Source organism: Penaeus chinensis, chromosome 5, assembly GCF_019202785.1.
Source record: "Penaeus chinensis breed Huanghai No. 1 chromosome 5, ASM1920278v2, whole genome shotgun sequence".
NCBI lineage: Eukaryota > Metazoa > Arthropoda > Malacostraca > Decapoda > Penaeidae > Penaeus > Penaeus chinensis.
The window spans coordinates 745,526-758,025 of record NC_061823.1 but is presented as its reverse complement, the minus strand read 5'-3'; the positions used below and the strand labels follow the sequence as shown (position 1 = coordinate 758,025).

The 12,500-nt window shown below is 37.2% G+C and overlaps 1 protein-coding gene across 1 annotated transcript in view; it reads left to right on the top strand.

Annotated features, from left to right (window-relative positions):
• The window catches only part of LOC125025799 (formin-like protein 20), a 49,681-nt gene that overhangs the window by 6,841 nt on the left and 30,340 nt on the right, over positions 1–12,500 (top strand). Inside the window, exons 2-4 of the mRNA XM_047614033.1 lie at positions 8,388–8,501; positions 9,273–9,477; positions 10,788–10,892. Of these exons, the coding sequence (XP_047469989.1) occupies positions 8,388–8,501; positions 9,273–9,477; positions 10,788–10,892 (424 nt within the window). The remainder of the gene's footprint in view (positions 1–8,387; positions 8,502–9,272; positions 9,478–10,787; positions 10,893–12,500) is intronic.

Sequence of the window (12,500 nt, the reverse complement as noted above, 5' to 3'; positions counted from 1 at the left end):
GAAAACCAATCTGGATGTAGATCCCAGAATCCTCTGTCGTTTTGTGTAGTAAATCAGGTTCAAGTAGTCCAGGTGTAATGAAAGAGGTGGATCTCCACTCTCAGCATACAGGGAGTCCACAGTTGAAGACCTTGAAGCCCCTGTACAGATTCTGAGAGCTTCATTATGAACCGAGTCCATCATCTGGAGAACAGTGGGAGAGTCTGCACCCCAAGATGAGTGTGAAAGAACTCGGAAAATACTACGCTTTCGTAGCTTTCACCTTTAACTGTTTGATATGAGGCACCCATGTAAGCCTTGAATAAAAAAAAATAGACCCAAGTACTTCACCTCTTGGACAAAAAGGATGGAACTTTCCTCCTTTGTGGAAATACATAGCCATGGTCTTTTGACCCCATGGTATGTTGCACATTGTACAACCTGATTTATTGCAGTCTGCATGTGTCCTTGCACATCCTGTAAGCTTCCTCCTGAGCAGTACAATGTAAAGTCATCCACATACAGATTACATAAGACAGCACTTGTAACGACCTCTATGATGTTATTTATAGCAATGGGAAACAAGGTCACACTTAAGACACTCCCTTGTGGGACGCCTTCCAGCTGATCTTCCAGGTTGGAGAAACTGTTTCCCACCCTCACTCTAAATTTCCTGTCAGCATCCAAAAGTATTTGAAAGTGGTCGCTTCCATGTAAGTCTTCTATGACCTGCCAAGTGAAATTCAACTGTGAATCAGATGAAACAATTGACGGGTCAATATTGGAGAATGCCCAGTTTGAATATAGAGATGTCTGGGTGTGTCACTGTTCAGTAAAACTGCATCTACTCTTGAGAACAAAGACTCCAAGGTCCTTCCTCGGGGGTTGCACAAATTGTTTCCCCAGAGGTGATGCCGACCATTTAAGTCTCCCAAGAGTAGAAATGATTGAGGCAATTGCCCAAGTAAATCTTCCAAATCATCTATGTTTAGATTATGTGGAGGGAGGTAGATGGATGCAACAGAGTAAGGTCGTGTCAAGTCTATTCTCTGCAGGTAGATGGCCTGGAAGGGAATATCCTGACGTACCATCACTGCTACTCCTCCATGAGGTCCATTATCAAAGGTTCGATAATGGGCTTGAACTTGCAATCCTCTCAAGGAAATTGGATGATTTTCCCTGGTCATAAACTCTTGCAGGCATACACAAACTGGATTACATGAAGCTATCAGATGTTGCAGTTCTTCCTATTTTGCGTGAATTCCCTGACAATTCCATTAGATTAGGGTATCCAGTTCTTCAGGTTGACAAGCTACTTAGTTAGGTGTTTGGCACCATCCGTGGTTAAGGCTCACCCCACACCTTTAGGCTGTCCCTTTCCAGCATCTTGGGATGTAAAAGGCTACGGTGAACAGCAGTGATAGTTAACCTAAGTACGGCTCACAACACAGTGATAGTGACACACGTAGACGAGTCTTGGGTAAGTCTCGAATGCGGGAGGTCATCCATCTTGGTGCTGCGTTGGTTCAGTCCCATAACCTCAGCGGGAGTCTAGATGACCCATCAGTTTGCACTCCATGACCCGTTCCAACGAGTACAGCCCCAGCCTCCGGAAACAGGAAACAAGTGTTCTCATTCTCTTACTTTGACCTCGTATCTCTGGTCAACATACACGTTCAATAAGCTAATGGGCGCGGGTGGCAAAACTACAATGCCATGCCCACTGTAGTAAAAGTTTTATACATTGTCTTTACACAAAGATGATTCTATAAGTGCTTAGTAACCAAGGAGTCAGCTAATAGTCTTACCTATCTCATCTGTTTACCCTTTTCCTTCATTTTTTTAAAGATTCACTTCTAATATTTTATTGTCTTTGGTGTTATTATTATTCTAATAACACTTTAATACTCATAATATCAATAATGACAACAAAATCAATTTTAGTAGTATTGGAAAGAAAAATGCATTTCCCGCTATTTCAAAGAATGGGGAAATCAGGATCGGTCACTAGGGCCAACTGATAGAACCCTTTCTGCTGAGCACACTTGGAGCCATATGTATGTAACAACATTCACAAAAACAAAACAAAACAAAAAAAAAAACTACAGGGGATAGTAAATAAGCCCGCTTACGTTGGGTTAAACATTTGATTATTTGTTCTTGTTTTTAGAAATTTATGTTGTTTGAATTACGGCGAATTCAGTGCGTTTGTGATTTTCACTCAATAACTCCTTGTGATTATTATTTCACGAAATTCTTGGTACTTCATTCTTTTCTTGTGCAAGTTTCGTCGATTGACTGTTAGAAATTCATTTGTTCTTAGATTTCAATTCGTTTAATTCTCTTATTGATTTAATTTATCTTTATCACGAATAATCATAGCATTTACTTCTACTCTCATTAGTAGCACGCTTCCTCGTCTTGACCTGACCTCACAGTTCTTCACTTCCGGCCAGTTGCACACGTGGAGGCTATGAGAGACAGCTCCCTGTTCCCGTTATTTCCTTGTTTTTTTTTTTAATAGTTGTTCACTTCATAGGGATAAGCATAACATAGTTACATTGCTCAATGGTGACACGTTTTATGGTCGCTAGAGCGGAGCTTGTAACGTGATATTGGTATAAATTTATTAAATATAGTGTTAATATCTATAGTAGGTAAATGTGAAATCTAACTTATTTTTTCGATCGGCAAATTTTGAGATGTTCATAAATGTAGAACTAGGGTTTTAAGCAAGAATCGTCATTTGCTTATGAATCACGCTCGTACATCTCTGAGCTGGGAAGATTTACTTTGCGAGAGGCTTGCTAATATTTTTTAAAGTCATGGTTCACTGATGATTGTATTCTGTTGCAAATCATTAAATTATGAAATTCAATGTGGTAGTTGATATAATTTTGTATTGATATGATTTTCTACTTATCATATTATTATTATTATTATTATTATTAATGAACGTTAATCTTCGTGTTTGTGATTCATTCTTTGTGAAAGCTCACTCTCACATCCTCTCTCACACTAACTCACCTATCAACACAGAACAATAACCACGGAAACCATTTCATTAATAGGGTTTGTTGTTGTAGTTGTAAGCATAAAGAGCGATGATGATGACGATCTCTTTTGCCCACAATTTTGCCCACAATCAGTCTTGACAAATCCACTTGATTCAAATCCTTCCCTCCACCCATGGTACTTCAGTGTGCAGTCTTGATTTCATTTGCACTGTAGAAGAGCTAGGTTTTGTGGGTTTTGATAATGAAGTGATAATGAGCCATGTTGTGATGTCATTACTTACGGGTTGTGATGATAGTATTACTGTACGTTTATTGTGAGAATTATGCGATCTTATTATAATCACTGCCTTCTGTGTAATATGTTGCGTCATGTGAAATACAGATTATTATGTTTAGTTTATATTACTGTGTAGCAATGAACCCACTTGAGGAGTGTTTTTTATTAGCCAAGTGTGGTGCCAAAGTGTAGTGTATTGTGCAGTGCCTATAGTGCAATATTGGGTGTGCTCAGGAGGCATTGTTATTAGCATAAGGGAGCCGAATCGAAGCACACTGAGGTTTTGTAGGGACGAGGTACATCAAAATGTTCTCTACGATGCTTTGTGAGCGACTGATTCTTGACCTCGTGGCTCGCCTGCCCGCGTATGTCCGCCGCACACTGGTCCGATCTTCTGAACCCCTGGCCAAAATCCTAGTGTTAATACCCACATTTCATATGCAATTGCAATCTCTTGCTTAGTGATTCATTAAGACTGATGCCAAGATATTGCAATATACTCATAAATATAAATCACTGAATACCTTTTCATCTTCATTATCATCACTACCCCCATCATCTTTATCAGCATCAAAATTAGGTTCTCTTAGAAATGCAATTACTTATTATTGGCCTATCTGCGAATATAATATGGTATGCACAGTATCAGATATAGTGAATATAATGCATGCACTACCTAAAAATTGTTTCCTGGATTTATGGAAATAATAGAAAACGCTTTCAATAGAAAAAGTAAACTATATATTTTTTAAAATTACAAGCTCCACTATTCCCTTTTTTCTAATGCACAACCTACGCGGGTATTTCAAACCTTGTGTAACGGCCATGCGACAAGTGTTCAAAAAAATTTCAACAAAGAATCATTATTTTATGTATATCTCTCTATTATGTACACATATTAGCTGCCGATACTGCCAGATTAATTTTGTTAACTATAAGTTAACTATAATTCTGTATTTGGTTAAATTTAGCGGAAATTTGCACTATGTATTAAAATTAGATACATATTTCTTTAGCTACATGTTCATATTCCTCCCATTACTATAAAAGATAATTAGAATATCAGAACTTTATTTTTTTACTTGAAAACTTTTATGGCTTGTAATCTCCCCGTGTACAGTTAATTTCAATAAATAAAGAATCTAGAGTAACCTGTTAAATATAAGACTTCATTTAGTGAAAACACAGTTCATTTACATAATTTTTGGCCAGCATTTTAGGTGTTTGGAATCACTGTGTGCCGTGATGTCACTGTACTGTCAGCGCGCACACAAACGCCCACACACTGGCTGCCTCACACTGCATTTAGGAATTTTCACCAGATATTCGGCGATTTTTCTGTATTCTCTTGACACTCTGGCCTTGCTACAATGGGTAAAGAGAAGAAGAAGCAAGATGTCAATAAGAGCGACCCTGAGAAACTGTATTTCAGCCTTGAAGAGTCTGTAGGAGCTAGTGTTATCACCCTACCTCCCACAGATGTCGCTGTGGGTACAGACTATCTAAAAGTGGTATGGAAGCAAACGCAGAGAAGGTATGGGCCATCACAGTTTCCCTAACCCAGCAAACCTGACAGATCTTCGGTCATTTGTGGGCCTGGTAATTCACTGGCAGAATTTACACCTAAGATTTCGACCATCACAGGCCCATTTCGTTAATTTCGTGGTGTGCAGGTATTGAGTTTTGCATCCCTGATGCCCTCTCCCGGTCACCTATGAGTCGCCCAATGGTTGAAGATGGTGCCTTTGATACTGCAATGGACACTATCAAGATTGTGGCTCTGCATGCTGTTCAGTCTTTTAAAGAATCAGAAGCCATAGACATGGAATAATTGCATACAGCTGCACCTAAGGGTGCTTCATATGAGATGATGCTTCACCATGTAAAGTCAGGGTTCCCCAAAGATTGCTACAACCAAATGCCCTACATCCATACTGGGAAATGCGCAAGGAGATGTACAGTGACAGTAACTTGTTTCTGCATGGGCCTAGAATGGTTGTCCCCATTGCTTTACACCATAGCATCCTGGCTCGCCTGCATGACAGTCACTGTTGTGCGGAGGCCGCAAATCACCATGCACAGCAGACCGTCTTTTGACCAGGCAATAATGCAGACATTGCCTGTGAGCCAGTCCAGCTCCTACAGCCTAGTCAGCAACAGGAGTTGGTGACCTCCTTGTGAGGAAGGAGCGAACGCTAGCAAAACCTCCAAACTACCAGAAATTTGGCCTGTTATCCCTTAAGCTAATTTAGTAAAATTTTAACTAATACAGAAAATATGCCATCCAAAAACATTAGACAGGCGTGATTCCTTTCGTTCCCTCCTGTGTGTGTGTGTGTGTGTGTGTGTGTGTGTGTGTGTGTGTGTGTGTGTGTGTGTGTGTGTGTGTGTTGAATAGTTTTCATGCTTACGGCAGTTTCTAAATTCTTCTATACTGTGATTCAAGCATTTCATGTTTAAAGAGAATCTTCCCATTAAGTTCATGTATCTGGACACGCATATATATATATTCACAATAAAACAACGCCCAGCACGCACACACTTGCAAGAACACAAGTGTGTATTTGTTACATATATATAAGTGAATTAATAAATACATATGTGTATATATATGTATTTATTAATTCACTTATATATATGTAACAAATACACACTTGTGTTCTTGCAAGTGTGTGCGTGCTGGGCGTTGTTTTATTGTGAATATAGATATGCGTGTCCAGATACATGAACTTAATGGGAAGATTCTCTTTAAACATGAAATGTTTGAATCACAGTATAGAAGAATTTAGAAACTGCCGTAAGCATGAAAACTATTCAAGTACGCTTTTAAAGAATATATAGATTTTTTTTTTATAAAAAAAAAAAAAAAATTGTGTGTGTTATATTAAGTTTAGGTGATTTTAAGATTTTTAAAACTAGTCACAGAGGAACAAAGGAAAATGTTTGCACTAGTGCAGTTGTGGGAAGAAGGGAAAAGAGAGAGGAAGGGAGCGAGAACTGTTAAATAAGAATATTGTTCTCTACGCGAAAGAGATGTTCCTCTAATGTGCGAACTTCGAATGCATTCCAGCTCAAGATATGAATATTAAGTTCATATATAACACGCTCCAGCTACTAAGAGACTAGAGGAAAATGTTGGATTCAGGGAGGGAGACGAGTCGAAATAATAGTAAGGTAAAGTAAAAGTGAGAGAATAAGATTTTAAAGATTAAAACAAGTAACAAATGAATAAGAGATACCACATCTGCCTATAAGAAACTAGACAAGATGACGTGATCCATTCTAAATGGAACAAATGTTTACTTGCACGACACTTTCATTGCCACAATCAATTATAGTGATTAATTTCGTGGTGTTCTTTCATCATTTATTTATTAGTGTTAATTATCAGTGAAAAGGCAGGTTCTGTGGATATATAACCAGTAAAATATATAAAGATAGCATAGGCAAAGGAAAAATGTACAGATAAAACAGAAATCAGTATTTCCCTTCTGCAGCCATTCCATTTTTTGGTCCATACGTAGACACCAGGGTACATCGTAGCGTAGCAACGTGATTTATGAATCTCCCATGGCATAGTAAAATGAAATACCAGGTAGGCTTGCCTGTGCACAGACACTGTATTGCCCTATAACGCTCAGGCGCCAACGCAATATCTTTCCCCAAATTCCAAGCGAACTAGGGAACATATGCTGCCATGGGATTGCTTACTCTAGTATAATGGTTAATGCTTGTCTTATTTTTGAAAGGAATAAACTGCCAGGGCATTGCAGTAGGAATGGTGACTGTCGAGAGAAGGTTTAAGTCGGCAGTAATAATATATGCAATGAAAATTAAATATGATGATGACTTTTAGTAAATTAATAGTATGTTAACAATAACAGCAATAGGAATGATGATGATGATAATGATACAATGATAATAGTATAAAAATTAGCAAGTCTATCAGTAATAATTACTATAATAATAATAATGAAAACAATAATCATAATGATGATGATGATGATGATGATGATGATGGTAGCAATAGAACAAAAGAGGAAGAAAACATTGACAAATAACAGGATTTGAAAGCTACAGAAACTGAGAAACATTAATTATGATAATGATAAGGATGAGAATAACAACAATCATTATCATAATTATACTAATGATGGTAATTATATTGATGATAATGAGAAAAATAATGATAATGATAATGGAAATGATAATGATTATCAAAAAATAATGATGGTAATTACTACTATTACTACTACTACTAATAATAATAATAATAATAAAAATAATAATTATAATAACAATAATGTTAATAATTTCAATGATAATAATAATAATAATAATAACAAAATGATAATCATAATGATAATAGCAACGATTATACTGACAAATTCATCATTATCCACAGAAGTAATGTCATCATTATCTTAACAATATGATCGTTATTATTACTAAGACTCTTTGTAATAATATTGCTGACGACGGCGACGACGACGGTGATGGTAAAGATGGTGGTGTCGGTGATAAGGATGATAATACTATTGGCAGCAACTGTTAAAACAGGAATACGTTAATGATAATATAATGATTCTTATGATATGAAAACTGGTAATGAACACGACAATCGGGATAATAACAACAATGATAATAAAGTTTATAACGGCTTTATTAATTTGATGTCAGTAATAATAATGGTGATATCGACAATAACGATGGAATCATCGTAATGACATACCAAATAACGAAATTAATATAGTGTTAATAAACATAATTATAATATTAAAAAGTAAATGTGATATTAGAAATGGTGACAACAGACAATATTATCAGTGATTATGACGATGATAATAGATAATGCTAAGGACGATAACAATAAGGATAATGGCAATGATACGAAACTTCATTAACGATGATGCTTACAATGCTGACAATAATAATGATTACAATACTACTGATAATAGCAAAGGTTATACGGGTCATGAGAATCATGTCCAAACTAACGATGATGATGATGTTAAAAATAACGATAATGATGAAGGCAAGGTCGACGAATATAACATAGTGCCTGTGTGATTCCTAACTTATTGCGTGGCATTTGACACCCGCTAATTCCACAGGCGGGGGACGAGGTATGGTGCGGAGGTCGCCTGTGCGGATCCTCCAACGAAATGGAATGCTGCAGCTTCGACCCCTTCAACTGCTGCAACAAGAACAACCAATATTGCGACCAGGTAAGCTGCTTTGTGTGATTCAATTCTGAAACTGACACCATATATCATACTTGACGAGAATTAGTGAAATAATAAAATAAAATATATAGGCTGAACCACTGATTTTGTTCATACTAAATATTTGTTGGTTAGGAAGCCCGAAACGCACATTGCTTATGCATTTACGTCGTTCACGAGAGGGAAGAAATAGAGAATAATGTGGCACTTATCTTCAAAAATAACCAGCGTCTAAAAACACGGATGGAGGGGGAGCGGGTGTCTATGAGGCCCAGTCAAAGGAATTACTGAAGGCTGCCACCCGTGCGCGGCCACTGCTCCCCTCAACTCGTGATTAATAATAATAATGTAGAATGCTTATTATAATCGCGGTAATAAAATGTTACCTCAGCTGATGCTACCAAAAAGACAGAAATTATTAAAAACTCGATAAATATTATGCTACAGGAGAGGATGATGAAGTCATTGTCAAGAAAAATTATGGGACTTTCCGAATTACTAATCAAGTAAAATAGTACCCCTAAAGCTGAATTAGAAATTCCAATGAGAACATACAATGAATAACGTGCTCTAGGAGTTAAATGGTTTCCTCGCTTTGTAGTTGCCAAGGAGACCCCTTAGGGTATAGTGGATGTATTGTAAAAATTATATAAAAGAATCCTAAAAATGACAGTCAAAAATGTCTATATTAGCAAAGAATGACAAATGATAAATCATCGAAGTACTATCAGATGTCGGAACAATATTCTAAAATTAATGTCCTTTTCGCCACAGGAATCCTGCGGAATGATACAGGATGGCTGGTACTGCGGGACATGCGGCTCCTTCGACGGCAACTCGTGCTGCAATGATGGCCTAACAATCTGCCAGTCCCAGGTGTGCGGCCACAAGGAGGACTACACCTGCTGCGACGTGAACCTCCGTTGCTGCACCATCGTCCCCCCAGAGCCGCCGCCGACGCCTCTCTACGCACTATGGTGTAAGATGTGAGAGGCTCCGTTCATCTCTGTAGTGATAGGAAAGCAATCCTTATGTTGGTGTCATCGGTATGGTAGCTTGTTTTATATTTCGCCAGCTTATCATATGCTACTTGTTGGTAGAACTAATTATTCAAGCATTTGCTACGAGAATATGTCTGCGAGTGTATCAGTTCTTTACTTCTTTTTAAGCAGTTTCTCCTCTTACTCCACCCAAAAGACTGCAATGTGAACATTCTCTACCCCCCTCACCCTCCCCCCCCTCGCCCACATTCCAATAAGTAACCTCCAAATGGAAGAGAAAGTAGAAAGTTCCTTTCTTGGGGGATTTGGTCTTTGAGCTTAGAGGGCATCAGGTCCTGGTTTGAAGGACCACAAAGAGGAAAGATTATGAACAGGAGGAGGAGATCAGTCATCTCAGAGTCGCATTAAGATGCTATACGCTTTCCCTCGCCATATTTCACTTTCTATTTAATATTACTCCATGTGGAAGTATTACTTATCTACTTTTAAGTGCGTTTCTATGTAGTGACACTTTTATTTCTATCATCGACTATAACTAAATGGAACAGGATGGTCTACCATCGCAGGCCACTTCAGCCCAAAGCTTAAAACTCACAGACTGCACCCTTGAAATAAGGCCTCTAAGGTTGCATTTACACCAAGTGAATCAATTCGATTGAATTCATGAAGAATCATCCCATTGCATGACTCATCTTTATATATATATATATATATATATATATATAATCCTTATTTTATATATTACTGTCTTTTGATTCCAATAATTTGATTCAAAATGACTCGCATTGGAAGTTTCTGTATGAATTGAACGGGGCTGATTCGCTTGATGTAAACGCAGCCGAAGAGTATACAATTATATTTAATCAGATGTAAAAATTTTCTGTTGTTAGTTTTTTGTCAGTTGTGGTGTTTTTTTGTTTTTTTTTCCACAAGTCAAAAGCAGGCGTCTAATGTTTCATTTGCCATTGATTTCCAAAACTTATATTTTACAATAACATAATAAATTACTGCAATACAGTTATGCGACGTGCCCACAGTTGGGCTCAGGTGAATTTGATAATTGATGAATGGATTTTTGTATGCAGCAATTATGCATGTGATGATGATTACAGTCTTCTAAATGTAGTTGAAATATTATTGTCCATAACTTGAATTTTGTCTGATTAATGAGTGATTTAAAATCCTTGTTTTATGTGACCATAGCAAAATCACAGCATTCGGATGCTAAGTGCACTTAAAGGTAGCGAATTATAAGCAACTCGTCCTCTTCACATATTTCCTTGTGCAGGGTTCTGGGTCGGCCTCATTTTCTGCTTAGTGCTGCTGTTCTTCATCGGCTTCGTTCTCTGGAGTGACCGCCACTTCATCAAGTACAACATCGACAAAGCCAGAGGTGAGTGCGCCGCGGGTTGTTGTCCTTTTTATCGCGTATGTATTGAATAGGTACATGGCTTGGTAAAAACACAAAGAAATTCTTCAACTGAGGATAAGACCCGGCAGGATCTCGTAAGAGGTATCTTAGCTTTTATCTTTTTTTTTATTATTTTTTTTTTATTCATTATTATTTTTTTATTTTTTATTTTTTTGTATAAGCAAATACACATTTTTGGTCATGTGTTCTTGTGAATGCGTGTGTACTTGACAGTTAAAACAAACTTGAAAGTGTATATATGAAAGCATTAAAAGCCTATATTCCATAACAAGAGCAACACATCTTCAAGAACACTAACAACAACAAAAAACAAAACTCATTTGCTCATCTCCCCTGTTACACTGACGACGCTTTCAAAATGACATATCTGATTTCATGATTAATAGCAATGTTTTTGAAAGGGAAATCATAATTATTTTGTCACGTAGGAAATGGAACATGTATCGAATATGTTTTTTTTTTTGTTTTCTTTTTCACACGTACATGGTTATCTGTGAATGTAATCCCTTATCCTTGACAAATCTGCAAATGTCCACACTGTCACTTGAGACACTTTCCTAGCTAGAAATGACTGAGAATCTTTTTTTTTTTCTGTGGATACATATTTTCTGAAATTACTGCCTGTATATCTGGGCCCTTTCCATTTGCCACAAATAGCTTTCTTCGGCTGATTGATTTCATAATTTCGTTTTCAAGGCAACACAGCCTCATTCTATTTCTTTCTGTCTTCCTCCATTTCTTACACTAATGTATTTTTCTTATTTTCTCTGGTTCTGCCTTTCTTTCTTTTCTTTCTGTTTTTTTATGATTGTTTGCATGTGTGTCTGTCCGTCTCTTTTGTAAATTTCCTCCCTCTTTGTCTGTCTGTCTGTCTGCCTGCCTACCTGTCTGCCTGCCTGCTTGTCTGACTATCTGTCTGTCTGTTTCTCTTTCTAATCATATCTATCTATATCTCGCTGGTTATTTCTGTCTACATGGTATGTGTATTTGCAAGTTTTTCATTTTTTGCACATAGAAATGCTGTTGGAAAAGTGTCTTGTACATTGGTTCCCAGTTCAAAATGATTTTGAAAAGATTTTTATTTTTTTTATTCCCTTGCGTCTTACCTTCTCTACTCTCTCTCTCTCTCTCTCTCTCTCTCTCTCTCTCTCTCTCTCTCTCTCTCTCTCTCTCTCTCTCTCTCTCTCTCTCTCTCTCTCTCTTACATTTGTCTGTAAGAACGTTTATTATTTTACACTACAACGTTGTAGCATTCTTTAAATCAAATATCAACACCTGGTCGAAATGTGATAAGAAATCAACAACGTATTCATTAAAATGTCTAACAGAGCAAAGTAAGTAGAAAGGAATAAAAGGGAAGACGCGGAAAGAAATATAAAAAGGCTAATCATCAATGAGAAAGTGAAAAGACAAGGGTGAAAAAAGTGCAACAAGATGGAAAAAAAGAAAAAAAAAAAAGAAAGTGATAAGAAATAAGATGTGAAGGTAAAGATTTTCCAAGAAACTACAGCAAACATAAAGACGTGACTCTGACTTTGACATCTGTTTACAAGACCACCAAAGCCACTG